Source organism: Canis aureus, chromosome 3 (assembly GCF_053574225.1).
Source record: "Canis aureus isolate CA01 chromosome 3, VMU_Caureus_v.1.0, whole genome shotgun sequence".
Taxonomy (NCBI): domain Eukaryota; kingdom Metazoa; phylum Chordata; class Mammalia; order Carnivora; family Canidae; genus Canis; species Canis aureus.
In genome coordinates this window covers 20820126-20847486 of record NC_135613.1, presented here as the reverse complement: position 1 = coordinate 20847486, position 27361 = coordinate 20820126, and the positions used below count along the sequence as shown (strand labels likewise).

General features: G+C 55.7%; 2 protein-coding genes across 6 annotated transcripts; one reads left to right on the top strand and one right to left on the bottom strand.

Annotated features, from left to right (window-relative positions):
• Positions 1–6462: 6462 nt before the first annotated feature.
• ADAD2 (adenosine deaminase domain containing 2) lies at positions 6463–13062 on the bottom strand. 3 transcript variants are annotated; one of them, XM_077891023.1, is made up of 11 exons: positions 12837–13062; positions 12585–12728; positions 8955–9101; positions 8599–8709; positions 8385–8510; positions 8123–8273; positions 7858–8025; positions 7506–7735; positions 7158–7401; positions 6792–6933; positions 6463–6685 (listed from the first exon to the last, which is right to left on the bottom strand). In XM_077891023.1, the coding sequence occupies exons 1-11, from the start codon at positions 13045–13047 to the stop codon at positions 6581–6583; spliced, it is 1779 nt and encodes a 592-aa protein (XP_077747149.1). In that variant the 5' UTR covers positions 13048–13062; the 3' UTR covers positions 6463–6580. The 3 variants fall into 3 exon arrangements, with proteins under 3 accessions (XP_077747149.1, XP_077747151.1, XP_077747150.1); XM_077891025.1 differs by having other exon boundaries at positions 6792–6912; XM_077891024.1 differs by having other exon boundaries at positions 8599–8706.
• A 5274-nt stretch (positions 13063–18336) lies between these two features.
• On the top strand, positions 18337–27261 carry TAF1C (TATA-box binding protein associated factor, RNA polymerase I subunit C). 3 transcript variants are annotated; one of them, XM_077891012.1, is made up of 15 exons: positions 18337–18457; positions 20448–20574; positions 21880–21961; positions 22144–22241; positions 22314–22403; positions 22497–22570; positions 23158–23396; positions 23540–23656; positions 23744–23861; positions 23944–24015; positions 24193–24328; positions 24461–24604; positions 25345–25519; positions 25592–25729; positions 25825–27261. In XM_077891012.1, exons 2-15 carry the CDS (start codon positions 20449–20451, stop codon positions 26784–26786), a joined length of 2571 nt encoding a protein of 856 aa, XP_077747138.1. In that variant the 5' UTR covers positions 18337–18457; position 20448; the 3' UTR covers positions 26787–27261. The 3 variants fall into 3 exon arrangements, with proteins under 3 accessions (XP_077747138.1, XP_077747139.1, XP_077747140.1); XM_077891013.1 differs by lacking the exons at positions 18337–18457; positions 20448–20574; positions 21880–21961; positions 22497–22570 and having other exon boundaries at positions 22200–22241; XM_077891014.1 differs by lacking the exons at positions 18337–18457; positions 20448–20574; positions 21880–21961; positions 22144–22241; positions 22314–22403 and having other exon boundaries at positions 22557–22581.
• The last annotated feature ends 100 nt before the right edge of the window (positions 27262–27361 follow it).

Genomic DNA, 27361 nt, shown 5'->3' with positions numbered 1-27361 from the left:
CGTTGTGGCTTCTCTGCTGTATTGGGGCAGGTCTAGTCATGGGGCCACCAGGTGAGGGGTGGTCGGGGTCAGGGGGTCACCACCCCTGGGCCGCAGCAAGACCATTCAGGGAGGGACGATCGTCGGGTTCTGGAGCAGTATCTCCGATGTGTCTGCCATGTGCCAGATGTTGTTCTAGCACAACGGAGATGGTAGTTAGCACAACAGATGCTGCTGTGGTCCTGAGTGGAGGGGAGGTGGGGAGGTAGGAAGTCAGGCCACAGGTAAGTCCAGAAGGACATAAACAGGACAAGCATGGCTTGTGGTAAGTCCTAGGAAGGAAGAGGTCGGTGTGATGACACCAGTGACATGGGGGCAGGTGGGCGCCTAATGCAGACAGGCTTCTGGGGAGGTCTATCTTCGTTCTCTCAGATCTCTGGGCTCCCCCAGAAGCAAACTCTGATTCAAGGATTTACACGCAGGTGGTTTATTTGGGACATGATCCTGACAAGCACTGGCTGGAGAGAGAGAACTGAGCTGGAGAAGGGAAGGCAGCCCATCCAGGGTGTAGGTCAAGCCCACAGGCAATTGGAGTTGAAGGCTGTATGTACTCCAGTTCTCTGGGAGAGAATGTACCCAGGAAAATGCCAAGGGTTTTGGTATGAAGGTAAATTTCCCTCTCATCAAGACTCCTGTCCCAGCGTCCAAACAGGCACAGCTGGACACTTTCTAGGATATGCCCATAAATATCAGTTTGGAGGGGCTTCTGGGTGGCTCAGTTGGTTAAGCATCCGATTCTTGATTTCGGCTCAGGTCATGATCTCAGCATCATGAGATCGAGCCCCTTGTTGGGCTCCATGCTGGGCGTAGAGCCTACTTGGGATTCTTTCTTTCACTCTCCCTCTGCCCCTCCCCAACTCCCACTCATTCTCATGCTCTCTCTCTTAAAAAACAAAAATAAATCAGTTAGGAATGTTTCATTTCCAAATACAGGAAACCCGGCCCAGACTTTGCAAAACAAGCAAACAAAAGGAGACGTACTGGCTCTTAGAAGTGAAAATCCAGATGGAGTCAGGTATGGTTTGTTCTAGGAGTTTGACCAATGTCATCAGCATCAAACCAACTCAGAGTCTCTGCATCCCCCCTCTGTCTCCCTGGGTGTGTCAGCTTCACCCCTGAGGCTCCCCTCATGGCCACAAGATGGCTATCCAAGCTGCAAGTCTCACACCCTCACTTCCCCAAGACCATGGAAGAGAAAAGCCTTTTGTTCCCCAGAATCCCTAGCATGTGTGTCCATTGAGTCTTAAGGCAGAGCAGCTTATGGCCATGCCCCTGAAACAACCACGGTGGCCACGCTGATTGGCTTAGGAGAGTTGGGGCTCACCCTGGAGAAGACAGGCTCAATCTCACCGAAACTACATGACTGAGAATGAAGAGGGTGAGTTCCCAGAGGAAAACCACGGCACCCTTCCAAGAGAGACAGAAGGAGGTGCTGGGCAGCCATGGCATCATTTGGAATAATCACAGTGTCTGTGGGATGTCAGCTGCGTGATGTCGGCACTTCCCACCCCATCACCTCACACCCACACCCGGATTCCCCCAGCTCTCTCTGAGGAGGGTGCTATTATCCCCATTTTATAGACAAAGCAACGGAGGCACAGACAAGTCAGGTGACCGTTCCAAGTCACCCAGCCATCAGCGATGGGCTCAGGATTCAAACCCAGCCTGTGTGGCCCCAAACTCCGTGCTTCAAACCTCTCCTTCTACTGCCTTCCTGGAGCCCCTGGACGATACCCATGTGTCCCCAATGGGCTTTCTCTCACTACAGAAAAGACACTGAGATCCAATAACACCCTGTAAGATGGTATTCCAGAATGAGATGTTTTTTCAAAGAGTTTATTTATTTATTCATGAGTGACAGAGAGAGGCAGAGACACAGGCAGAGGGAGAAGTAGGCTTCTTGTGGGGAGCCTGATGTGGGACTCGATCCCAGGACCCCAGGATCATGCCCTGAGCCAAAGGCAGATGCTCAACCATGGAGCCACCCAGGTGCCCCTAAATATTTGGTTTCTGAAAGAAGCAGGCTTCCTGGCACAGAGGAGAGACCTGGCCAAACAAGAACCGTTGGTTCTGCTCTGGGGCTCACACCTTCATCAGCTCAGCTCATTGGTGGGTTTCAAACACCTGTCCCAAAGCCCCCAGTCTCCAAGGGACTCCCCGGTGTGAGGCCCTAGGGCAGAACTTTCTGCGCCTTATTTCATCCACAAAGTGATGGTATAGATGGTATAGAGGAGGCCCTGTAGGCTTCCCACTGATCAATGAGCAAACAGACACTGAATGGTCCCACAGAGCAGACCCAACTCAGGGTCTGCAGTTCCTGGGCCTGTCTTTGCGTTACCAACCACATGAACACACACCTTGAGGCTGTCCAGTGCCTTCCCGGTGGGCCCCGGGGCAGAGGGTGGCCATGGGCTTGCCGACATCTGGTTCTTCTTCCCTGTTTCCAGCTTCCCTGCAGGTAGGTTCTGCTCAGTGGAATGTGGTGGAAGGGGTGTGTGCCACTGGGGCTCGGGCCAGCATAAGCCTTTTACTTTCCCTCCTGCCCCTCACTCCACAGACCCTGCAGATTCTGAGGAATATCCAAAGGCCTAAGACAGGGGTCAGGAAACTATATCTGTCCCCCACCTTGTTTTTGTAAATAAAGTTTTATCGAAACACAGCCTGGCCCACTCCTTGTCTGCAGCTCTTTGAGGCTATACCAGCAGTCAAGCAGCGGCAACGGAGACTGTATGGCCCACAAGGTGGAAATCTTTACCTGCTGGCTCTTTGTAGAGGATTTGCTGGCCCTGCCCTAAGTGGTGGGGCCTCAAGATGGAAGCAGCTGATCTCCTGCATCAGTGGATTATACCAGCAAGAGAGGAGCCTCTCCTGAGTAAGCCACTGAAACCGTGGGGCTGTTTGTCACCGCATTTGGTCTACCCTGCTCCCTGTATCCTATAGAAGCTTCTAAAGATGTCCTCAGGCAAGATATCCACACCAAACCCTGGCCATCGGCCCTGGTAGGGGTAAGGAGCTCGTGTCTGCAGCCACGCTGGCTGGCTCTGGTGATCTGCCACTCTGGGAACAAGAATCTGCATCAGCAAATCCGATGGGGGGAAACACAGGCCAGCTCGGTCACCCAGAGCAGCGCTGACATCTACATGGAAAGTAGAAGGCTCTACTTCTATTCCACACACTCTCTTCTCAACCAGTATCAACACCAGGCAATAAAATATCACTTCTCGATGACCCAGAACAGTTGTTCAGTCCTAGACATGTACCTTACAGCCACCCGCCTCTGCCCCTGGCTCATTTCTACCTTCCGGGACCACCTGCCACACAGCGGGTGGCAGCAAGCGCAGGTGCCCCCTCCTTCCCAGAGCATGATGCCTTCCCCTCCCCTTTCCAAGTGCCCCCTGTGTGCCAGCCTCTGAGCTGGCCCCAGGGACCAGGAGGGCGGGGCCCACTCACACTCCCGCTAGATTCCTGTCCCTAGCCATCCCTGCAGCATGGGGAGTCACTGTATTTAGACCGAAGAACCTGCAGGCAGAAGTAATGTGGGGAAGCCCAGCTCATGTCCTAAGAGGGGAGACTGCCTTCCCCTGAAGCCAGGATGGGGGGACAGCCATCGGGGGACCTGTCACCTCCATCTGCTGAGAGGAAAGAGCTCTGCTGAAAGCCCAAGGGTGTGGCAGTCTTTGTCACAGCATTTTGTGGTATACCGGATGTTTTTACCTGCCATCAAACCGCTGTGCCATGGAGTGGGGTATCTCCCCCCACCCCCTGGGCTCTCACTAACCTTTCTCTAGCTCTTATTCACTTTCCCATTCAAAGCTCGTTTGTCAAGAATCTTCTACATGGGAGACTCCACCCAAGGAGACAGGGAGGAGCAGACAAGGGGCCACCTCCCAGAGCTGGGAGCAGACAGGCCTGCAGAGGGACAGCCGCCGCCTAAGCACTGCCAAGAGAAAGGAACGCTGCTCGGCCCCCTTCCCCATTCAGCCACTGCGACCCCATAGGTGACGCTTTTGTGGCTGACTCATTTGCCAGATGGGGACACTGAGGCTTGGAGAGGTGGTTGGCCCCTTGGCATCCAGGTGGGCAAGGTGGTGAAGTGGTGTGTCTTGGTCTTCATGGTCATGGTCCGCACGTCTGAGTGTTGAAGACCATGCAGAGGGAGCGGAGGGGCAGTGCGGCGTATGGGGTGCTGGGGGCCCAGGAAGGGTTCCCAGAGCTCCAAGCAGCAGGAAGGCAGAGGGGAGTGATCGCATGGGCATCCTGGAGGAGGAGGCAGGGTGACTCGTGCCCAGCTAGATGACATCACCTGCCAATTTAAATATGCCATTGCTGGCGAAACTACAGCCATAGGGATTAGGCCAAGAAGACATTAACAGGCTCGCCATTTCAAAAGCAGCCTTCATCATTGTCCTTCAACATAAATACAGCTGAGTCAAAGGAACGGAGCGAGTTCCGTGTAATGAGGACTGTCTTGGGAGGACAGGACGGGACAGGCAGATTTATGGAAGGTGGGGACAAATATTCCTTACTTGGCAGAACACAGCAGAGTTAATGTCACTTTGAATAACTTGTTTACCCAGTGATTATGTGATGAATGAATATCAGAAGGCTCACTGCCTACGGCTGCGGCGGGGCCGGGTGTTGTGGTCGCCACTGCAGTACGAAGAGTAAATCAATTGAAATTATCTCCCAGGGACAACCACCATGCAACAAATGGGCTAATTAATAGGCTTGGGTGTTTTAAAAAATCCTCTTGTCCCTGGAAAAAATAGCCAAGAGAAATCAACATTTCAAAGTTGGCCTGAGAAGTTTCTTTTAGAGAAACTGTACCTAACAGTAAACACCCAGCTGTTTGCTCAGATCAAAACCCTCAGTGCTTACCTGGCTCTGGAGACCCTCCTGGCAGGTGCAAACTCCCTGCCCTGATCTTCTGCCCGCTGGCCCTGCACAAGCAAATTCCTGAGCACAGGCTCCATGTGTGGTAGCCCCTCCTCTTGACTCCCCCTTCCCTCCCTCCTTTCTCCCCATTCCCTCCCCCTTCCCATTCCCTCCCTCTTCTTACCCGTTCCCTCCCCCTAACCCTCCCCCTTCTGCTGCCATAACAAAGTACTACACAGTAGGTGCCCTTAAAACAGACATTTATTTAGCTCCCAGCTCTGAAGGCCAGAAGTTTGAAGTCAGGATGCTGGCAGGGCTGATTACCCCCAGAGGCTCTCAGGAGGAAAGCATTCCATGCCTCCCTCCCAGCGTCTGGTGGTGGCTGCCTTCCTTGGCATTCCTTGGCTTGTGGCAGCATCACTGCCCTCTCTGTGTTCACATGGGCCCCTCCCTGTATACATCTGTCTCTTCTTACAAGGGCCCCAGGCACTGGATTAAGGCCCACCCAATTCCCCTATGACCTCATTTTAACTTGATTATGTGTGCAAAGACTGCTTCCAGGTAAAGTCACTTTGAGAGACTCGGGGGGGACATGAATTGGGGGTGAATGTTTAGCCCCATATATCTTCAAGCCCGGTGAGAGGGACTCTGGGCCCCGCCCACTCACAAAAATCCAAAGGACCTGACTGACAGGGACTAGGGCAGCTGTCTGCCTCCTCTCCCAAATGGGACCATGATGCCTGAGCCCTCTGGCACCTTCAACACAGGGCTGATGAGCCCCGTGGAGCTCGCTGTGCAGGCCGGCACAGCTGAGGCCTCTGGCCAGCCCACGTGGGACCCAAGAGCAGGAGCCACCCTCCACTACCGCTCCTTCCAGGTCTGAGCTCTGGGAAAGAAAGGGACACCAAAGCCCCATCACACCCGAGAGGGGGATGCCCCCACGCTGCTGCCACAGCCCAGCCCCAGGAGACAACACGGCCGCCCCCTGAGCACACGCAGGCAGGGAGGCAGGCCCAAGCCATGGCTGGTGGCACGATAAAGTAATTCTGTGTTTTAAAAAAATCACAGTCCCTAAATGGTGTCACTTAGGCTGAGTTCCCAAATCAGGGTTTAATACATAATCTAACGCAGTTTCAACCTCCCCAAAAAGGTAGTCCTAACTGGTCAGTCAGGGAGTTTTCAGTCAGAGCCAATGAGTCTGCTACCTGGGTCCTCTCCACCCACAGCCCCCCAAAGACAGATACGGTATCTCCATGAAAAGACACTTTGCTTTTCCCCCAGAAAGCTTCAAACCTAGGTGTTTTTTTTTTGTTTGTTTGTTTTGTTTTTGCCAATAACTCTTACCCCCACCCTCCTAGAAAAACTTCCCATCTTGTTCCACTCCTCTGAACACCTCTCTGCTGGAGTGGAGTGGCCCAACCCACGAATCCTTAAACAAAATGGCTGCAGGCAACCCCCTCCTCCCAAAAGAGCCAAGGACGCCTAGAAGCACCAAAACCATTCTTTATTTGAGTCCACATGTGCAGCAGCCCCACCACCACCATATAGGCCCCTCCCTGCAACTCCCACTTTGCCCTGTGCCATCTCCCACTCCCATGAGCCTCCCCGCCTCTCCCCAAAAATGGCCCTCCCCCCGCAGGATCCAGCTCAGCTCAGGAGGTGGGCTTCAGCCTCTGAATTTGCCCACCAGTGGTTTCGAGGACCAAGCCCCCAGGCCCTGCTGGTCCAGGAGGAGAGACAGCTGCCTGCGGGCGTCCTGGTAGGGTCCAGCCTAAGACAGGACAGGAGGAGGGTGGAGAGCGTGAGAGCTTGCTGGTCTGGTGGGGCTCAGGATGAAGCAGGCCTGGTGGGGGGGCGGGGGGGGGCAAGGTGCTGACCTTGGCTGCCTCATAGGTCTTCAAGGCTAGGAGGCGGGACTTCCCCAGAACTCCGGCAACCTGGCGGAAGGCCCTGAGAAAGGCTGCCTTGCAGAGGCGGGAGGGGGGCCCGAGGCCAGCACTGAAGATGGAAACAGAAGGCCTAAAGACTAAGCTAACAGCCCACACCCTGCCACTCACACCACCTTTCTCACCACAGCAATCCTGGGGCGGCGGGGGGGGGGGGGTTCAGAAGTGTTACAGGGTGGGTGATGGAAGCACCAGCCATGGTCACAGAGCTAGGATTAGGACTGGATGTACCCACCTACCCCATGGGCAGGGAGCCAGGGACCCCTCACCAGCAGCCCTCCCATGAGCCTTTCTTACTCGGCCTTCACACGCCCTGTGGCCACATCCACGACCTCGACATCGGTGTCCCCCAGACTCCAGTTAAGGCTCAGGCTATGGCAGGTGTTGGGGATAGGATCCAAGGGGGCCACAGGGGGCCCCGCAAACAGGTGCAGCGTGGTACGGGCATAGGGGGGCGGCAGGCACGGCCCCAGGACCCTGTCTAGGCTGGGCCGGGTGTGGATGGCCCTGCTCAGAGTTGGGGGGTCATGGCAGGGGTCGGCTGTGGGGACAGAGGCACCAGACAAGGTCTAAGTCACCGCCACCCTCTCCCACACACCACCCAGACCCCCCTTCCATCCTCACCTCAGCCCCCAGGGCCCTCACCCAGGACAAGGCTGGTGGCATAGAGGGGAGGCAGAAAGTGGGCAAGCAGCCCGCCACCCAGTCCCAGCACAGCCCAGCGGGCCAGCTTGTCACTGGTGGAGAGGCAGCCCACATGGGTGTCACGGAGCGAAGGCGCCACATAGCACACGGGCTTCAGCTCCCCACGGACATGGGCCTGAAGGCGGGAGGGCGGGCTATGTAGGAGGCTGCCCTCAGTGGACGGAGGGAGGCTGCAGAGGCAGGCAGGGGAGCAAAGGCAGAGGACACAAGCATTAGCACTACCCATCTGACCCCGCATACCACCCTTCCCGATCCAGCCAGACTGAGGGACCCACCAGGGCTCCCCACGTACTAGATATCGTGGGCGGCTCCCGTGGGGGTATTGCTGACGTAGAGATGCAGGAAGATCCGGGGCTTGAGGGCAAAGGGGGGCCCAGGCCCAGGCTGGGGGGCCAGTACTGACCGTTCCTTGCCCTTGGCACCACCCTGTGTCACCAACAGGAGCTGGCGGAACAAGAACCTGGGGGAGGCAGGTGGAGGAGAGTCTGGGCCATAGGGTCCCATTCCCTGAGCCCTGCCGGGGCTGCAGCCGAGTGCCCGCCCCGCCCGCCCCTCACCTGAGCAGGGCCCTGCGGGCCACCACCAGCCCATGGCAGTCGTGGAGCTGCCGCCCGGAGAACTCTAGCCAGCCCGCACAGCTGCTGCTGCCCGTGCCCAGAGCCACCAGCTCATAGATCTCCTTGGCGTGGCCCTTGGCACCTGGGACCTCTGTAAGGGAAGGGGGCAGAGATGTGCCCACAAGGCACAGGGACCCACGGTATGTGTGTGTGTGTGTGTGTGGGGGGGGGGTTCCTGAATTAAGGGCTGGGCAAGCCCTACCTCTCTCCAGGATGACCGCTGCCACAGTCCCTTTACAGGCCCGGTATGGTGAGGTCTTGTCCACCAGACGGTCAAAGCCGGCGCTGACCACAGCCGCACAGCGCTGCTCATGGGTTAGGATGTTCTCTGCAGATTGGGGAGAGGGTGGAGGAGGGGACCCCACAGACAGTACCCCTCCTCACCACAGGGCTGGATGTAACAAGGGTGCACCTACCTACACTCAGAGGGGCAAGTGGAGGCTTGCTGGGGGTCTCTGAGGACTCTGGAAGGGAGATGGGGTGGGTTGCCATGGATACCAGGGCCTGTCCTCCTGTCCTTTGTCCTTCTGGAAGCCAAGAAGTTCCATTAGTGGGAGTGTGGGGGATCATCTTCCAGAAACCCCAAATTCCTGGGCTGCACCTCTAGCGGTCCCTGAATCCCCAGGGTGGGCATGCTTCAAAGGAATTAGGGCAGAGGTCAGCTCACATATCCCCTCCCCAGTTCCCTGAGGGTGAGGCCCTGATGTCCAGATGGGCTCTGCGACAAGCCAGCCCCATGTGTGCATCTAGCTGGGTCACTGGTCCCCCTTACCCGGGCTCCCCAGCTGACTTCGGATGTAGTGGAGGGTAGAGACTGCTGCCACTGCCTGCTGTCTGGCCTCTGGCTTGCTGCTGGCATTGCCCGTGGGGCAGAGCAGCCCATCCAGTTCAGCACACATGGAGAAGGGGAAGCAGGGGTCTGTAGGAGGAGAGGCCCTGAAGAAGCCTCGTCATGGGCCCACCAGAGCCACAGCCCCTCTCAGCCCACCTCCCCCTGACCCCACCCCTACTTTGAACCCAAAACTATTGGCTGTAGGGCAATTTTGCTATAAAAGAAAATCAGGAAAAATAAAAAGAGGGGCATTCATTAGAAAGGACATAACACATGAAAAACGAATAACAAAATTAAAAAGACTACCACAAAATATAAAATGTTTGAATGCATTCAAAATGTGTAGTATGGATTTGTGTCAGTACCGCACAAAGAATGGGTTTCATTTTGTGGGCAGGACCCAAGGTCTTGTCTTCAAAGCCTCTCGTTCAACATAGTCGTACATGTTCTTATTTCCTTGATTTGTCTACTTGCTTGGCAACACACTTTTTCTTTTCTCCCTAGAATTTCTTTCTTCATTAAGAGAGGAATCAGTTTCCTAATACGGGGCTGTGTATTTGTAATGGAGCTCCAGATGGTGTGTGGAAGCGTCCACACTGTTGTTCGCTTGGGTGTATTGTCACCCGTATGTGGACAGTCCAGAGTTCTCCGGGTAACGGGGATTCAAACTCTGTATGGATCTCTATGAGGGCCGAGATTTGTAGAATATTAAAATGGGAGTTCTGGGTCAGCGGAGAAATGAAACCAATCCATCAACCAATTTGATGAAACCAAACTGTCAACTAGTTTTTTATCTTTCACAGCAAAATTGCCTTATGGCCAATTAGTTACGAGATGAAAATGCTCATGGCAAAGATGAAAGAGGAAAGATGCTTATGGCCACAGTCCCTAGAACACCAGGCAGCAAGGAAGATCAGACTGACAGGAAGACGAGGCTGCAAACTCCTGCCCACCCCGGGCACAGGGGGCTGGGCTTGTCGCCCAGAGAATCCTGACAAGCTGCTCCCCGATAGCCTGTATGACCCCATGTGATAGCGGGCACAGACCAAGGGCAGGGAGTGTGGCCAGCGGTGCCGGGACCCATGTCCAGGGCTGCCCACTGTACCCCTCAGCCTGCCCCCAGGCACACTGCTCTGTTTCTTCTCTAGTTTGAAAGGTTCATCTACTAAATGCTATCATTTCAGGTGTGACTATGAGACCAGAGGCAGAAGAAGCCCCTGGAGCTGAGTTCACCTGGTGAAAGGGCATAAGTCTATCTCGGTTTCATGGTTCTTGCTGGTACTCGCTGCTCAATTATTTCCCAAAAGGAGTGCCCTTTGAGAAGGGAGGCTGCATCTCAGTACTCCTCGCTAGCGCTGAGATTTACTCCCTTTCAAAGGGCATCAAGAATGCCAACTAGCAGATGCAGGAAGAACACCGGCATCAGAGAGGTCCCTGGTGCCAGATTCACCACAGAGAGGACAGTGAAGACCCTGGGGGTGCCCTTCACCCCAAGTGAGCCCCTCCCGGCTAACACTGCCAGTGGTAGGACAGACAGATCGCGGGCCTCCTGGAGGACATGCAGCCAAGGACACCACGTGCACTCCCACCCTTGATTGTAACCTGAACCCAGTCTGGAATAAACAAACCCAGGTGGAGGGACTTTCTGGGAAAAAAAAAAAAAAAAAAAAAAAAAAAAAAAAAAAAAACAGCCCTTACTCTCCAAAACCATCAACGTCCTGCACACAAAGGTGGGCTGAGCAACTGTTTCATATGACAGGAGATTAAAGAGATGCACAGCTACAGAACAGCTCATACCCGGCAGGAGAATGGCTATTATTGGGACAACTGGCAAAACCCAGATGCAAATGGTATTTAGCTAAAGCATGACATCAGTGTTAACTTTCCAGAATTTGAGCATTTACTGTGGTTGTATAAAATAACATCCCTGTTCTTAGGAAATACACTGTGGCGTTTAAGGGATAAATCAACTTCGTTTAGAAAAAGAAATGTATTTATATATTAATAAACAGGAGAGAGAAAGACATATACACCAAGCAGAGGCAACAAATGCTAACTGGATCTGAGTGAAGAGCCTATAGGAGTTAATACTACTCTTTAAACTGTTAACAAATAGGGACGCCTGGGTGGCTCCGTGGTTGAGCAGGCTCAGGGCACAATACCAGGGTCCTGGGATAGAGTCCCACATCAGGCTCCCTGCATGGAGCCTGCTTCTCCCTCTGCCTGTGTCTCTGTGCCTCTCTCTGTGTCTCTCATGAATAAATATTTTTTAAAAATGTTATCAAATACAAACTTAACTAAAAACCCACGTAACAGCAGGCAGGGGTGTCCTAAGCAGAGGGAGGAACAGAATGACCCAGTGGCTCACACTGTGCAATGCGGCTGCCGCCTCTCTGGCCTCAGTCTTCCTATCTGTAAAGTGGTGGGGATGATGCCTCCCTAGGAAACAGTTGTGAAAACTCAATGAAGTAATGTGCCTAAAGCCCTTCAAACAGTTGCCTGGCCCATTGTCCACAACTCAAGAATGTTAGCTATTATCATCTGTACTGAGTCCGTCTTCCTATCTTCTGCACCCTTGGGGCTCCTGTGTTTGGGGGCTTTGATCCTGGAAAGGCTGCCTCTCCCAGGGCGAGCTAACTCCTAGAGTTAGCCAACAATGTCCCTGCGGACGAGTTTGCTATAAAAACCAACCAATTCAGAGCTCATACTCCGACCATCAACCCCTAAGTCACCCCAGGGCCAGGTACTGGGCAACTGGGGACACCCTCATAACCCCAAAACCTACTTAGTGCCTTGCCTTACACAATCCTAAGCTCACCCAGCACACTGACCCTACCTCAACCATTCCTTCCTGAGAAAACCCCAACAAAGGCTCTGTGGGTTTCTCTCCCGGCTCTTCTGCCTCCTGAGGAACCCTGGTCCTATCCCTTGTGGGCCCTGCCTGGCGAGCTGTGCCTCACACTCCTAGGGATCCGTAGTTCATTCTCCCGTCATGACAATCATCTCCAGGCCTTACTATCCCTGATGAAAGCAAGTCCCAAGTGCATTTTTAATACGGTCCCTTTTTTGAGCTGTTCATGTAGGATTCTCGTGGGCAGTTGCACAAATGCTCCCAACGGCTGGACAGAGTCTCTTACCATCTCCTTAGAAACTGGGAATGCTCCTGCCTTGAGGTTGGGAACGTGAATTCAGGACCCGAGGTGGTCCTGGGTGAGGGAGTCAGAGTTCGGGGGCTTACACGGGGCGGGGGGGGGGGGCCGAGTCCCCCGCGCCTCCCCTTGCAGCGTCGGGGTCACCGAGCTGCGCTTCCTCCGGCCAGGGGCGGGCCCGGCTGGGGAGCTCCGATGTTGGCAGGGCAGCTGCAGGTCCATGTCATTGGCCCCAACAGTACACCCGGGCCGAGGGGCCGGCAGCTGACGGCTCCAGGCTTCAGGCGGCCGAGAGCTCGTCCTTACCGGGGGGCCGGGGCCGGGGCTCCCGCACCCTGGGGCTCGCAGCGGGTGGCCTGGCTCGCACTCAGGCCCGGGGCACGCGCCCTCCGACCCCAGGTCCGGGGGGGGGGGGGCTCACCTGCCGTCTGGTCCTCCCGGAACATGAGCGACACGCCCAGACTGGCGGCGTACTGCGCGAGCATGGCCACGGCCTGGCCCCGCCGCGGGTCCCGGAGCTGCAGGCCCAGCTGCCCGGCCGCCGCCGGGACGTCCCCGGCAGGCCCTGCGGGCGGGACAGAGACCCTCGGCGACCTCCCCAGCCGCGCCCCCGGGTCCTCCCGTGCCCCGGCTGCCCCCAGCTCCCCGGCCCCGGCCCCTGCCGCGGGCCCACCGTCCCCCGCCGCCGAGGCCTGGGGCTGCCCGCCCCCCTTGTCGTTCTCCGCGCCGGCGGCCACCGCAGGCTCCCAGGGGTCCTGGCCCAGGCTGCCCGACAGCCGCCACGGGCCGCCACGCCTGGGGTTGATTTGCAACGACGCCGCCAGACGGGGCCTCCTGCGCCCACTGTCGTCGGCGCCAGGGCCGGGGGCGGCGGGAGAGGCCATGGCCGGAGGCGCGGACCGCGGAGGACGGAGGACGGAGGACGGCGCGCCGGATCTCACGCCGCCTGTGCGCTTTTACACGCGTCCGGCGGGCGCCACCCGAGGACCACGTGGCCCGGCCTCGAGGGCAAGGCAAGCCCCGCCCCCGCCTCAGTGCCGGCCAATGGGAGCCCGCAGAGCTACGTCGGACGCTATGCCCAGCCAATTGGAAGGCCAGTCTCCTGGTTGAGCGGTCTCCTGGCTAATCGCGCGTTCCCCGGTGGGCTTTCAGGCCAGGGAGCGGGGAGGCGAGGAATGTGGGTGCTCCTGCGACACTGTGTTCTCCAGCCTGAGGTGGTCCTGCAAGGGGAAACCTGGGAAGGGGTCTAGGGGTGCAGGTCTAGAGCCTCCCCCTTGCTCCCGCCCCTGGATGCCCTGAACGGCACCCATCACACCAGACCACCCCCAACCGCTAAGCTTGGGGGTGGGTGTCAATGTCTTCCTTTAGCGGATAAATGTAGATGTTCTCAGTTGAGGCAGCCCCACAGCATCGTTAGGATCTACATTTAAAAACTGTACTGGGACGCCTCGGTGGCTCAGCGGTTAAGCGTCTGCCTTTGGCTCAGGGCGCGATCCTGGGCCCCAGATGGAGTCCCACATGGGGCACCCTGCCGGGAGCCTGCTTCTCCTTCTGCCTGTGTCTCGAATGAATGAATGAATGAATGAATACATCTTTTATTAAAAAAAATTTTTTAAAATACAAACTGTGTACTGCAGGCCTTTCTGAAGCTTCTAGCAAAAATTAACCATTTGGCACCACCCCCGCCCCTGTCCCCTGTTGTTTTCAGAAGGGATTTTAAGCTGTCTTATAAAAATACCACAAGACAGGGACACCTGGATGGCTCAGTTGGTGAAGCATTTGCCTTCAGCTCAGGTCATGATCCTGGGGTGCTGGGATGGAGCCCCATGTTGGGCTCCCTGCCTAGCGGGAAGTCTGCTTCTCCCTCTCCCTTTGCCCTTTCCCCCGCTCATTTTCTCTCTCTCTCTCTCTCTCTCTCTCTCTCTCTCCTTCCCTCCCTCAAATGAATCTTTTTAAAAATTACCATAAGACAGCAGTTCTTTAAGATGAGGGACTAGGAATGAAGGAAAAATATCAAAAGCAAGATTAAGTCAGGTGCAATACACAATTGTTTTAAGAGGCCACACCTTTAACTGAGTCCTACAGGAGTCAAGAAACAGGAAGATATGATCAGTTTCTTAGTACACAGTCTGTAAGATTTGTCACTATGGTTGCTGCTGCTAGTGATAGTCACCTTTGGGTCTGATGATGCTAACCAGGTAGTGTGGATGCTGGGGCACATGGGGACCAATCAGTGGAACCAGCAATCTGGTTTGACCTGGGAAGAGCAGGGCAGGGTAGATTCACCCTCTCAAATGTTTTAAGGGATGATATCAGGAAGTAGAATTCTGGTTTTGGGGTATAGTTCAGAGAGTGGAAGTAGGCATAGTGGATAGAAGGGTCATCACAGCAGACGCTCAGAAATGAAATGATGGCTACAGACAACCACAAAAACATGAATAGGGTTTCAGGCTCAGAAACATCCCCCATGGGATCCCTGGGTGGCGCGGCAGGCCTTTGGCCCAGGGCGCGATCCTGGAGACCCGGGATCGAATCCCACGTTGGGCTCCCGGTGCATGGAGCCTGCTTCTCCTCTGCCTGTGTCTCTGCCTCTCTCTCTGTGTGACTATCATAAATAAATAAAAATTTAAAAAGAAACATCCCGGGATCCCTGGGTGGCGCAACGGTTCGGCGCCTGCCTTTGGCCCAGGGGTGATCCTGGAGACCCGGGATCGAATCCCACGTCGGGCTCCCGGTGCATGGAGCCTGCTTGCCTGCTTCTCCCTCTGCCTATGTCTCTGCCTCTCTCTCTCTCTCTTTTTCTGTGTGTGTGACTATCATAAATAAATAAAATTAAAAAAAAAAGAAACATCCCCCATAAGGAATTGCATGGACAAATGGGGAACTATTCAACAATGAACTATAACTCAGTAATAAGAAACTACTGTCACATGCATGAAATGAGTGAGTCTCCTAGGCATGTCTAGTGAAAGGAGCCAGACTAAAGTGATCACATTCAACATGAGTGTATTGATATAAATCTGTTGGATTGGCAAAATTAATCTATAGTGATAAAAGTCAAAGTCATGATTACTTCTTGAAGGGGATATTGACTGGGAAGTAGCACTGGGGAATTCTCTTGAGTGCCAGAAGCATTCTTTATCTTGATCTGGGTGCTGGTTATGGGGGTATTGCACATGTAAAGATTTGGTGAGCTGCACTGGTGCCTTTTCGTTTTTTTAAAGATTTTATTTATTCATGACAGAGAGAGAGAGAGAGAGAGAGAGAGAGAGAGGCACAGACACAGGCAGAGGGAGAAGCAGGCTCCATGCAGGGAGCCCGTGAGACTCGATCCTGGGTCTTCAGGGCCACACCCTGGGCCGAAGGCGGTGCTAAACCGCTGCCCTCTTTTTTTTTTTTTTTTTTTTTTTTAAGGGAGCTAGTGTTAGGGTAATCGATCACCAGGGTCCTTAAATAGGGAATAGGGAGACAGAGGCAGAATCAGAATGTTGGCATCACCGTTGCTGGCTGTAAAGATGGAAGGGGGCCATGAGCCAAGGAACACAGGCAGCTTCCAGAAGACAGAAAAGGCAAGAACCCCGATTCTCCCCTAGAGCCTCCAGAAAGGAATACAGCTCTGCTAAAACCCTGGTTTTTGCTCAGTGAGACCCATTTCAGACTTCTGATCTCTAAACCTGTACAGTGTTCTGTTGTCTTTTTTTTTTTTTTAAGATTTATCTATTTATTTTAGAGGGAGGGGTGGGCAGAGGGAGAGGGAGAGAATCTCAAGCCGGCTCCCCACTGTGTGGAGCCTAACATAGTGCTCCATCCCAGGACCTTGAGACCATGACCTGAGCTGAAACCAAGACTCTGATATCCAACTGACTGAGCCACCCAAACACCCCCAATATTATGCTATCTTAAGCCACTAAGTTTGTGGCAATCTGTTACGGCAGTAATGGGAAACTCATATAATGGTCTTCATAATTTTTTTGCATATATATACCCTTAGAACAATTTTGAAAAACTATACATCTTCGATTTTTTGATCGCAAGTTTAAATATTTACAAAAGCAGCAATTTCTTATTGTATATTATAATCATCTTTCCAATGTTTCCACCAAAATCATGGAGATGCAACCTTCACCTATTCCACTTATGAAATACACCTCCAAATAATCTTATTGGCAAAGCCTACCCTCCTAATCAAACCTATCAGCTAAAACAGAATCACTACCTGTCCGAAACAGTCTGACTTTATTTTTTTTCAGTTTTAGTAAACGTGTTGACATTTTCTCAGAAGGACATCTCATTTCATGTCCCCTTCCATTGATTCAAGTACTCACCAAGCATCCACTCCCAGGTGTTTCAGGTGCAGGAGTGACCAACCAGGAAGAATTCCTGCCCTCGGGGGATTCCTGGGTGGCTCAGCGGTTTGGTGCCTGCCTTTGGCCCAGGGCGCAATCCTGGAGACCCGGAATCGAGTCCCATGTCAGGCTCCCGGTGCATGGAGCCTGCTTCTCCCTCTGCCTGTGTCTCTGCCTCTCTCTCTCTCTCTCTCTGTGTGTGACTATCATAAATAAATAAAAATTAAAAAAAAAAGAATTCCTGCCCTCATAAAGTGCCATCTGCATTTTTTTAAAAGATTTTATTTATTATGAGATATACAAAGAGAGACAGAGACACAGGCAGAGGGAGAAGCAGGCGCCATACAGGGATCCCGACTTGGGACTCGATCCCGGGTCTCCAGGATCACGCCCTGGGCTGAAGGCGGTCCTAAACTGCTGAGCCCCCTGGGATGCCCATGCATTCTGTTTCTAAGACAGCTGAGAAGTCATGCAGCCTAACCTAGAGTTGAAATTTCAAAGTGATAAAGCATCACATTTTCTTTTTTTTAAATGCTGCTTTAATGCTGTACACCATAGGTACAGAAGATTGCACAGATCATTTGATGAATTTTCACACCCTGAATGCATCCATGTAACTAGCACTGGCATGAACATAGTATGGTCAGCTCCCAAAAGTCTTCCTTTTGTGTCCTTCCATCACTATTTCTTACTGAACCCACTTTTATTAGTCTGTGGGAACTCTGCTTTTTGTTCAGCACCCAACTCTGGCAATACTCCACAGTGTGGAAGAAAGAAAATGTGGAAGGACAACTCTCTTATCTCAAGCACCTCCCAGATAAAAACTGTATAGATGGAAGCTGAGAATTTGGAAATGGATTTTTAAAAAACAATTGTCTCAAAGCATGGTGCCTGGACCAGCAAGTAGCATCAGTATCACCTGGGAACTCATTGGAAATGCCAAATTCTTGAGTCACATCCCAGACCTCCTGAACTGGAAACTCTGGGAGTGGGGCCCAGCAAACTGGTGTAACAAGCCCTCCAGATTCTGTTGTACGCTCAACTTTGAGAGGTATTGGGTTAAGATAATGGTAAGATTTATGATTGCACAGTGGTTCTTAAAGTGTGCGCCCCAGGAAGCACAATCAGTATCACCTGGGAATTTAGATCAAATTATCAGGTCCCACCGCACCCAAAACCTATGTTACACCCTGTTCAGGTGATGCGATGCAAGCTAGAATTTGAGAAGCAATGCCTAGAGCTGTACTTGCTTGACCACTGGGAGGGCCTCATGCACTCTACGGATGCTGGTAACCCTAGTTGTAAAGACTGGTTCATAGGGTATGAGGACAATTAACTGGATTTCTACTCACTAATACAGTGTCTGGCTCATATTGGTGCTCAGTGCGTGTTTGTGGAATAAATTCAGTTAATACTTTTGTTACAAGGGATGCTTGGGTGGCTCCGTGGTTGAGCGTCTGCCTTGGGCTCAGGTCCTCGTCCTGGGGGGTCCTGGGATGGAGTCCCGCATCGGCCTCCCCGCAGGGAGCCTGCTTCCCCCTCTGCCTATGTCTCTGCCTCTCTGTGTGTGTCTCCTATGAGTAAATAGATTAAAAAAAAATTTTTTTTTTTAAGCGCTCAATAAGAAGCCTGTGATCTAGGAAGTTAGACAGAGATGGGATTCGAACCCGCGTCAAACTGGCCTTCACTATGGGCCCTTGAGACTGTATACTTCACCGACCAGGGCGCCGCCTCCACGCCCATTCCCCCTCCACCCGGGCGGTGGCGCTCTAGGGAGCCCGAGGAGGCCGGGCTGGGAGGCGGGACTTCCTGCTTTGGAGGGAGCACTTCCGGCACGGCCCGGAAGACCGTTAATTGCGGCGGAGGCGCCGTCCCATCGCGGGCTCCTTCGCGGCTCGCGGGCGCGGCGAGGTGCAGGTCCCCGAGGAGCGCAGCGGGCCCGGGCCACGTAAGAGCGCGCGCCGCCGGGACGGCGGGGGGGTCTCCGGGCTGGGCCTGCGCGCGCGTCCGCGGCCCCCACGCTGTGCGACTGGGTGGTCGGCTCCCCTCCCCCGGGGCGGGGCCGCGCAGGGGCGGAGCGTGGCGGCAGCGGTCGGCGCGGAGGCCAAGCCCGGAGACCCCCCCCGCCCCGCCCCGCCGCCGTCCGAGGTCCCGGGTCCCGGGTCCCGGGGGCGCTCGCTGCTGCGCCTGTTCCCTCGCTGTCTGCGGGCCGCGGGAGCACAGAGCGAGGCCCCGCGGCGGCCCCGGAGCAGGTCCCAGCACGAGGGTGTCGGCCTCGCCGGCCCTGGCACACGTGGCAGCGCGGGCCCTGGGCGAGGGTGCGGGAGCTGGGCCGAGGCTTGCTGCCCGCCGAGCGGGGGGAGGGCGCTGGCTTCCTCGAGGCGGGGAGCGCAGCCGGGGGGCGGGAGGGACGCGGCCTCCGCCGCGAGGGTGGCGCTCGGCCCTGCCCACCGGCCCGGCGTCTTGCCCGAGGCTCCTCCGAGCGCTCCCCTGATGCGTGCTGCCGCCCTCTGCTGCTCTGCCGGAGCACGGCGCGTGAGGGCGGGAGCGCGGCACCACCAACTCGACCACCACCGTCGGCTGCGACCCTGCCCCGGGAGGAGAGCCCCGAGTCTGCGAGCAGAGCGGAGGGCAGGCCCGCCCGCCAGGCCAGGCCAGGCCGAGACCGCGCGACGGGGAGGCTGCCGCGCCGGGCCGCGCGCGCTTGCTCGTCCGTTTGGGGAGGGTTCAGCAGCCCTGACGGCGTGGCGGGCGCTCTGGACCAGCGAAGAGCGCGGGGGAAGATTTTTGTGGACCGAGACGAAAGCTCGTGTCTGCTGTGGATGCGGGAGGGCAGACGGGTTCAGCACTTGGACCGGGAATGGCACGGGGGCTCACGCTTGGTGGCCCTGGGGTGCTTGCTGTCTTGGCTGAGCCTCAGTCTCCTGAACCCCAAGATGGGGCACCAGGAGAATGGACATGTAGCCCGAGCCTGGCAGGTGCCTGTGTTCAGTAAAGCGAACTGTTATTCTTGTGGTTAATAAAACAAAAGGGAGGGCAGCCCGGGTGGCTCAGCGGTTTAGCGTCGCCTTCGGCCCAGGGCGTGACCCTGGAGACCCGGGACCAAGTCCCACGTCGGGCTCCCTGCGTGGGGCCTGCTTCTCCCTCTGCCTGTGTCTCTGCCTCCCTCTCTCTCTCTCTCTCTCTCTCTGTCTTTCATGAATAAATAAATCTTTAAAAAAAATAAAAGGGATGGTATGGCTGCTTATTTTTCTAGAGCAATTGGCATTTGGCAAAATCCTTTGACATAAATTTATTTTTAAATTTTTTTCCCCTTTGACATAAACTTATTATTATTCAGCGCAAGGTCAATTGTATTTTCTGCAAAGTACCGTACTTGACAGTGGGAAGACCTATGAATAAGATTCTGTCCTGGCTTTGGGGGAACTTGAGTTGGTCTTGGGAATGCAGCCTGGGGTGTAGGGTGCATAGTCTACAATGTGTGATTATAACACAGGAGAGCTAGGAAGCTGACCCATTGCTGCCTGGCTGACTTCTTCCCCTCCCATTCTCCACCTTGTTCATTCTGTGGCCTCCTAGCTGTTTTTCACATACTTTCCTGCCCCAGGATTTTTGCACTTGCCATTCACTCTTCCAGGAAGCCACCTCTCAGTCATCTGCATGGTTCTGTTCCTCATTGGGTTCAGGCTTCAAATGCTCCCTAATGAGCAAGGCTTTCCCTGGCTGCCATTGTCCATCACCATCCCGTGCCTCATGGACATTAATATAGCACTTGTTCATATCTGGTAGTAAGCTGCATATTTATTTGTTGCTTATTATCTACCTCCTGAAATGAAATATGCTCTTGTTAGGGTATTTGTCATTCTCCCAGGAACCCTGGAGGGCATGATCAGATTCTTGTCTCTACGAAGGCATGACGTGTGCTTCTTGTTTTCCAGGATGGATTTCCCTAGCTCTCTCCACCCCACACTGTTTATGACTGGTCCCCTTGGTCTGAGTAATGTCCCTGACATGTCCTTCATGTGTAGCTGGAGAGACGCACTGACCCTGCCCGAGAACTCTCAGGTGAGGACGGCACAGAGAGCCTTGGCAGGGCCCCTTCACCGGCCCTCCTCTCCAGCACTCACACCCATTATCAGGAGCCAGGGTGGGGTGACATAGGCACTATGCCAAGACATAGGTTGAGCCACTTGCATTTGCAGGGGATACCCTGCTCTCTGCAGAAAGTTTCCTGAGCACAGGAGCACCTCTCCTTCAGTCTTCCTTTCCTGCCTCTGCTCAGCAGATGCTCACTGATCAGCCCCTACAGTGTACAGGGGGCCTTTTTAGGCCTGGGAATCCAGGGTGACTATGTCGGAGGCATCCCCTGCACTGTGGAACTTAGGGTTAGGTCCCATGAGACAAGTGACCAAAGGATAAAATCCTCACCCTGTGTGATAAGAGCTCTGCGTGAAACCCAGAGGATGCTCAAATAGCGCAATAGGCATGAAGCCGGGAGAGAAGGCAGGGTATGGGAGGGGAGGAGAGGCCTCCTGGGACAGGAAGGACAAGGTGCTTTCCCTGGAAGCCTAAACCATCTGGCTCCCACTTGGAGACAGGCTTGGGATTATGCCAGGGGTGAGGTGGGGTCCCCCGACAAGGAAGGGCTTAATGTCCAATTGGTCCCCTCTGGGAGCCCAGCTTGCCAGTGATTGCAAGTTTTGAGGCTGAGTTATCTTAGGCCAGCCCCGCACTGGGGAGTGGAGTGGCCTTTGGGTGCCCTGAGTAAGTCAGGTCTCCTGAATAGAAGGGAGAATCAGGCGGCACTTGGGGCAGCCGGTGATGGCATGGGGCGGGGCCTGCAGGTTGGAAGCCGGGACTAGTCCCAGGCTCCCAGCCCTCCTCTTAACCAGCTGTTTCCTGGGGTGAGCCTCCCCTTGCCTCTAGTGCTTCAAAGTGGCATGACTTGTACCAATGAGTTGATAAGATACATTCTTACAGATTAAAAGTAAATCGTGAGATACCTGGCTGGCTCAGTGGTATTAGCATATAACTCTTGATCTCAGGGTCATGAGTTCAAGCCCCACATTATATGTGGAGCCTACTTAAGATAAAAATTTAAAAATAAAGGGCAGCCTGGGTGGCTCAGCAGTCTAGTGCCACCTTCAGCCCAGGGTGTGATCCTCGAGACCCGGGATCGAGTCCCGTGTCAGGCTCCCTGCATGGAGCCTGTTTATCCCTCTGCCTGTGTCTCTGCCTCTCTCTGTGTGTCTCTTATGATTGAATGAATGTAAACAAAAATCTTTAAGAAATAAATAATTTAAAAAAGACACATGCCTGCGCCTGGCCTAGGACTATATGTTCACTATGTTTCTGTCTGTGTTTCTTCAGAACGGGGTGCCGCGCTTGGCCACGGGCCTACTCTGGGAGTCAGAGACCCCGGGGCCTCTTCCTTTGCTGCCTCCTGGTCCTGGTAAGCATCTTGGTCCCTGGGGCTCCCTTCCAAGCTGTTCCCCATGTCACTCTGTCCCCCACCTCTCACCCAAAGTCCTTCTTCCCTGATGGTGACCTCCTGTCATCTGGGACATCTGGCCCCACTTCTGGGCCCTTTCCACTCAAGTCAGACCCCTTTCCTGGCCTCAACTTTTCCCTCAGATCCCTGGGACCCTGGGGTGACTGCCCAGGACCTGCTTTTCCGGGGAGGCTTCTCATTCCGAAGGAAGCCCCAGGCAGTGCTGGATGTTACCGAACAGGTGAGTAGACACATAGTGGGTGGTGTTGTGCAGCTGGGGCCCTCCCAAGTGACCTGGCCTCCTCCCTTGCAGCTCAGTCGGTTCCTGTGGGACCATGGGGACATAGCCTTTGCACCCCTGGGGAAGCTGATGCTGGAGAATTTCAAACTGGAGGGAGCAGGGGTGAGTGACACCTGTCCAGCCCGGAGAGGGGGTTCCCTACTTCTTGTCGGGGTAACCTTGGGTGTGCGAGCTTGACAAGGCCTTTCCACACAGAGTCGTTCTAAGAAGAAGACAGTGGTCAGTGTGAAGAGGCTACTCCAGGACCTCGGTGGACACCAGCCCTGGGGGCAAGTGGCTAGTGAGAAAGGACGGTCTGGGCAGGCCTAGCTGGGGTGATGTGGAAGCAGCTGGGGCACCAATCCAGGCTCCCCTCACAGTTGTTTCCCCTCCCCCATGTGGTCAGGAGCCATGGTTCCTTATACCAAACTCCAGCTCTAAGTGGAAGAGGGAATTGATGAACTGCCGGCGTGACTGCATCTAGCTGTTCAAATATTGTTAATAGGGTGTATCTCTTTATTTTCTCATTTGCTTGGCTTAATTCCTGGGCAGATTGTTTCTAAGTGGCAGGAAGCTGGTTTACGATTTCAAGGAAAAAGCCAGTGTTTTTCCTGACGCAGCAGCAGAAGTCCTGGGAAGGGTGTGGTTGGCTTGGCCTGGGTATTTGGCTCCTCCATGAGCCAATCACTGTGGCCAGAGGTGACATGGGAGTGCCATTGCAGCTGGGGAGTAGGGAAGAATTATTTCCCAATGGAAGACACTCTAAGTTGATAAAAAAAAAAAAAATTCCTTCTACTGGTTGGGTCTCTCCTGGGATGGGACCTTGTTCTCTCTCTCACCACCACAGCCTGATCTCCTGCTGTTCTCTCATTCCCAGCTGTCCCTGGGCTTTCCTCAGCTTCCGACAGCGCCGATTCTCCATCCTTGGGGGCCCTGTCCTGGGCAAGTCAGTGGCCAGCCTTCTGGGAGAGCTGCTGCATGAGGAGCTGGCTATGCGGTGGGAGCAGCTGCTTCTGGATGATGCGTTCACGGGGGGCGCTCTGGCCTGGGTGCCCGGCAAGACGCCCCAGGTTGGACAGTTGGTCTACCCAGCGGGAGGTGCTCTAGACAAGCTCTGTATCCTTTCTCAGGGGCAGGAGGGGGTGGAGGAGGCTCTCTGGTGGAAGAGGTGCTCTTGGCGTGGTCCAGGAGAATGGCATGATGTCGGGGGACTTGGGAGTGACCAGAGCTCATATGCTTATCCTTAGCCAGAGGGCCAGATTTCCAAGAGGTCAATCTGACCCCAGATGGTGACCCTCAGGCTCTTGGGGACCCTGGCCACATCCAGCTTCGAGGACCTGTCCGGCAGGTGGTGACCCGCACTGTGCAAGGGGAATGTGAGTCCCTTGGATACTTCCCTCCCCTCTGCCTCCGTCCCTGACTGGTCTGCCGCCTAACTGGCCCTGCCTCTCTCTATCCCTCAGCCCTGCTGGCTGTCCGCTCTGACTACCACTGTGCCCTGTGGAAGGTCAGTAAGCAGGGACACCCCGCCCCTCTCCAGGTGCTGCAGGTCGGGAAGGGGGCCACAGGGATCAGCCTCAGGTGAGGGGCTCAGTCGGGCTGGTCTGCACGGAGATGGGTGTGGGTAAGGGGCAGGTCAGCTGACCCTGCTTGTGCCCTGCAGCCCTCACCTGCCTGGGGAGCTGGCTGTCTGCAGCCGTTCTGGAGCCGTCTGTCTGTGGACTCCCCAGGATGGGTAATGTCCCTTACCTGTGAAAATCCTCCACCGCTGTAAACAGCTACCCTAGAACCACAGCCCGTGCTCCCTGTACAGCATGTCCTGCATGCTGGGTCAGGTCATCCTTGTGTCCCCCACGGCCCCCCCACCAACATCAGCCCATCTCCTCACCCATGACTGGCCTGTCTCCCCAAGGCTGCAGCAAGTCTACAAGGACCCTGAGACCCTTGTGTTCTGGGACCCCTCTCCCTGGCGTTGGGCAGACTTCACTGCTCATCCCCGGGTGCTGACCGTGGGTGACCGCACGGGAGTGAAAATGATTGACACTAAGGTGAGCAGAGGGTACCATTACAGGCCTAGCAGTGGGACAGAGCAGATGCATGGGGGAGGGCCTGGTCAGGGGAGACAGGGATCCTGCCATAGCTCCGGGCTGTGGGAGGGCTGACCTAGGTTTCTCCCCCAGGGCCCACCCGGATGTGGCCTGCTGCTATTCCGTGGGGGAGCAGAAGCATCATGCCAGAAAGGGGAACGTGTCCTGCTGACCCAGTACCTGGGGAAGTGCGGCCCTGAGCCTCTGCTTCCCACGGTCCATCTCATCTGTACCCAGGTGAGTGGTGCCTTCTCCCTCCTTTCCCTGTGCGCTGCGTCAGATGGGACAGCTGAGACATGGGGTGTCAGGGGAGCATGTGTGCAAAGTGGGGCAGTTTCCCTGTGTGTTCAGGAAAAGAAGAGGTCTGAGGGTCTGCCTCCCATCCCCCTGAGCCCTGGGGTGTTAGCCTGTGTGTGTCAAGCACAGGTTCCGGGGTTGGGCGGGTTTGGGGAAGGCCAGGTGGTCTCTGTATGACAAGACTGCTCTGCGCCTCTCCTGAGGGCCGCTCCGAGCAATGCACCAGGGCAGTGGCTCCTGTGGGGTGCCTACACAGGACAGGACAGATGTGAGGGTGGTTGCAGTGCTGGGACAGCTCTGGGACTTGAACTCCTCTTGGGAGCCACACAGGGCCCTGTGAAGGCCACGCAGAGCAGCTTGTCCCATCAGACACTTTCCTTGTGCCTTGGTCACGCCCCCTTCCATCACCATCTCCCCCCACCTCCCACCTCGGTCACAGCCCCCCTGGGTCATAGCCTACCCCTACGAAACCCCACTCACCCCCACTGTAGCCCTTCATCTAGCCTTGCCCCCCCACATCTCTATCACATTCTCCTCACCATCCCATCCCCCCACCTCCCCATCACGTCCCCCCCACCCATCCTGTCCCCCTACCTCTCCCATTACATCCTTCCCCTCCTCGGTCATGGCCCCCCTGGGTCACACCCCGCCCCCATGTCTTGTCTCCTATGGGTCTCCAGTTCTCGCTCTACCTGGTGGACGAGCGCCTCCCCCTGGTGCCCATGCTGAAGTGGGACCACGGCCTCCCCTCTGCTCCTCTGTGGGCCCAGCTGCAGCCGCCACCGCGCCCCGGGCACCCACAGCCACTGCTCCTGGGGGGCCAGGGCGGGCACCTGCAGCTGCTGCACCTCGCAGGTAAGGCTCGGGGCACAGGTGGCAAGTGTGTGGGAGGGTGGGCAGGGCCTCAGCCATGTGTCCTTCCTCCAGGAGAGGGGGCGTCTGTACCCCGGCTGGCGGGGCCCCCCCAGTCTCTCCCTTCCAGTAGCGACTCCCTCTCCGCATTCCCCCTGCTGGAGCCCAGGAGTCAGTGGCGGCTGCAGGAGCGTCTGAAAGCACCAACCATAGGTGCGCCAGGGTGGGGAACGGGTCCGGGGGGGCTTTGCCCCGGGGGGGGCTTCACCCGCCCCAGGCCCTGGCGTCACTGTCCCTCCTGTCTCCAGGCCTGGCCGCCACCATCCCGTCCTCGGCTTCCGAGCCAGTCCTGTCACTCTTCCAACTCTCTGCGGCTGGGGATGTTTTCTACCAGCGCCTCCGCCTCCAGGCAGAACCCAGGCATCACTCCCGTGCACCCACAGCTTCCTGGACTCCCCAAGCCACTGCCTGCTGCAGCCGGTGGCTAAAGACCCTGCTGGAGGTACCCACGACTCCGCCTGTGTGGGCAGCACCCACCTTTTCCAACCGCTGTCTGCTCACCCAGGTGGAACCAAGCAAGGTAGAGCAGAAAGTGCCGGAGGGTCTCCGAGCAGCCATGGCTGAAGGACGGTTGCTACAGCAGAGGGACCTGGGCTCACTCCCCTCTGCGGAGCCGCCCCCCGCCCCTGAGCCAGGCCCTGAGAATGAGCTTAGTGCACGTTTGGAAGCAGCCTGGGAAGGCCAGGTGGCTGCCTGGTGGGAGAAGCAGCAGGGCAGGAGCTCCGGGCCCAGAAAACCACCTAAGCGGCACAAGCGCCGGACTCAGCTGTCCAATACTTTCTCCTCACTCAGTGGCCGCCTGGACCTCTCAGATGCCACCAGCCCCCCTCACAGCCCAGACCGGACGTCATCTGAGGCCAGGCCACAACCCCTGGTGACCCCACCCTCCCAGGAGTTGACTCAGGAGCTGTGGGCTCAGGGTGTCCCCTCAGAGCGGCAGCAGACCCTCCGGGACTATATGGCCAAGCTGCCAGTCCAAGGGGATGCCCCAGGAGAGGTCTCCTCATCCCTCTCCCAGACTGCCACGCCCTCCTGGCAGCAGACCCTCCAGGGTAGTGCGACCCAGCTGCCACCACGAAGGAACCCCCCGAGAGGTGCGGCTCTCCCGTCTTCCCAGACCTCCAGCTTCCAGGCCACCCCCTCCAGGCAACAGACACCCGTCCTCTCCGGCTCTCAACGACACCGGAAGAAGCCCCGCATGGGCTTCTGAGAGCCCAGGGGAGCTGCTCCCCCACCTTCGGAGAGCCCTTCGTCCTGGACCGGTGGTGCCTTGCACAGCTAGAAGCTGGGAGGTGCAGAGAACATGCTGCAGGCCTTTCTGCTTCTGGAGTCGGGGGGACAACAGAATGGTGGTTTCTCCTGTTTATGCTTTTGCTAGAAAATCATTCCAAAAGGCATGTTGAAAGGCCCTGGTGACCCTGTCCTGAAAGTCAGTGTCTTTGGGATTCCCTCCAAGAGGCAGTGTTATGCTTCAAAGCAGGGGCACCAGTCAAGCCGCTGCAGGGGAGCGGGGGCCTCCTGAGTCCCCCGTTGGTGTTGGGGTGACGGCGCCACCTCCTCACCTGGAGTCTGCAGCTGCTGCTGCTGCTTAGTTTTTGTTCAGCAGTTTCTACCAGGATCTGATGTTTTGTAGAGGGAAGCACTCTGGACCCACATTTAGGGATTGAATAAAGCTGGCAGCTGAGCATGGTTTAGAGTGATCCAGTTTCTGAGACCAGCAGTGTCCCCTCACATGGCCTGGGATGTGTACCGCCTACATTCACGTCCTCGGAAGCCTTTCACTCA

Excerpts from the sequence above, each read along its gene's own strand:
- ADAD2 (XM_077891023.1), bottom strand. The coding sequence starts at position 13,047 with ATGGCCTCTCCCGCCGCCCCCGGCCCTGGCGCCGACGACAGTGGGCGC. Across the intron at positions 8,274-8,384 it reads AGCGGTCATCCTGGAGAGAG|AGGTCCCAGGTGCCAAGGGC; the intron begins GTAGGGCTTGCC and ends CTTCCCTTACAG. Across the intron at positions 6,686-6,791 it reads AGACCTATGAGGCAGCCAAG|GCTGGACCCTACCAGGACGC; the intron begins GTCAGCACCTTG and ends GTCCTGTCTTAG.
- TAF1C (XM_077891012.1), top strand. The coding sequence starts at position 20,449 with ATGGATTTCCCTAGCTCTCTCCACCCCACACTGTTTATGACTGGTCCC. Across the intron at positions 22,242-22,313 it reads TGCTGGATGTTACCGAACAG|CTCAGTCGGTTCCTGTGGGA; the intron begins GTGAGTAGACAC and ends CCTCCCTTGCAG. Across the intron at positions 22,571-23,157 it reads GGTGGACACCAGCCCTGGGG|CTGTCCCTGGGCTTTCCTCA; the intron begins GCAAGTGGCTAG and ends TCTCATTCCCAG.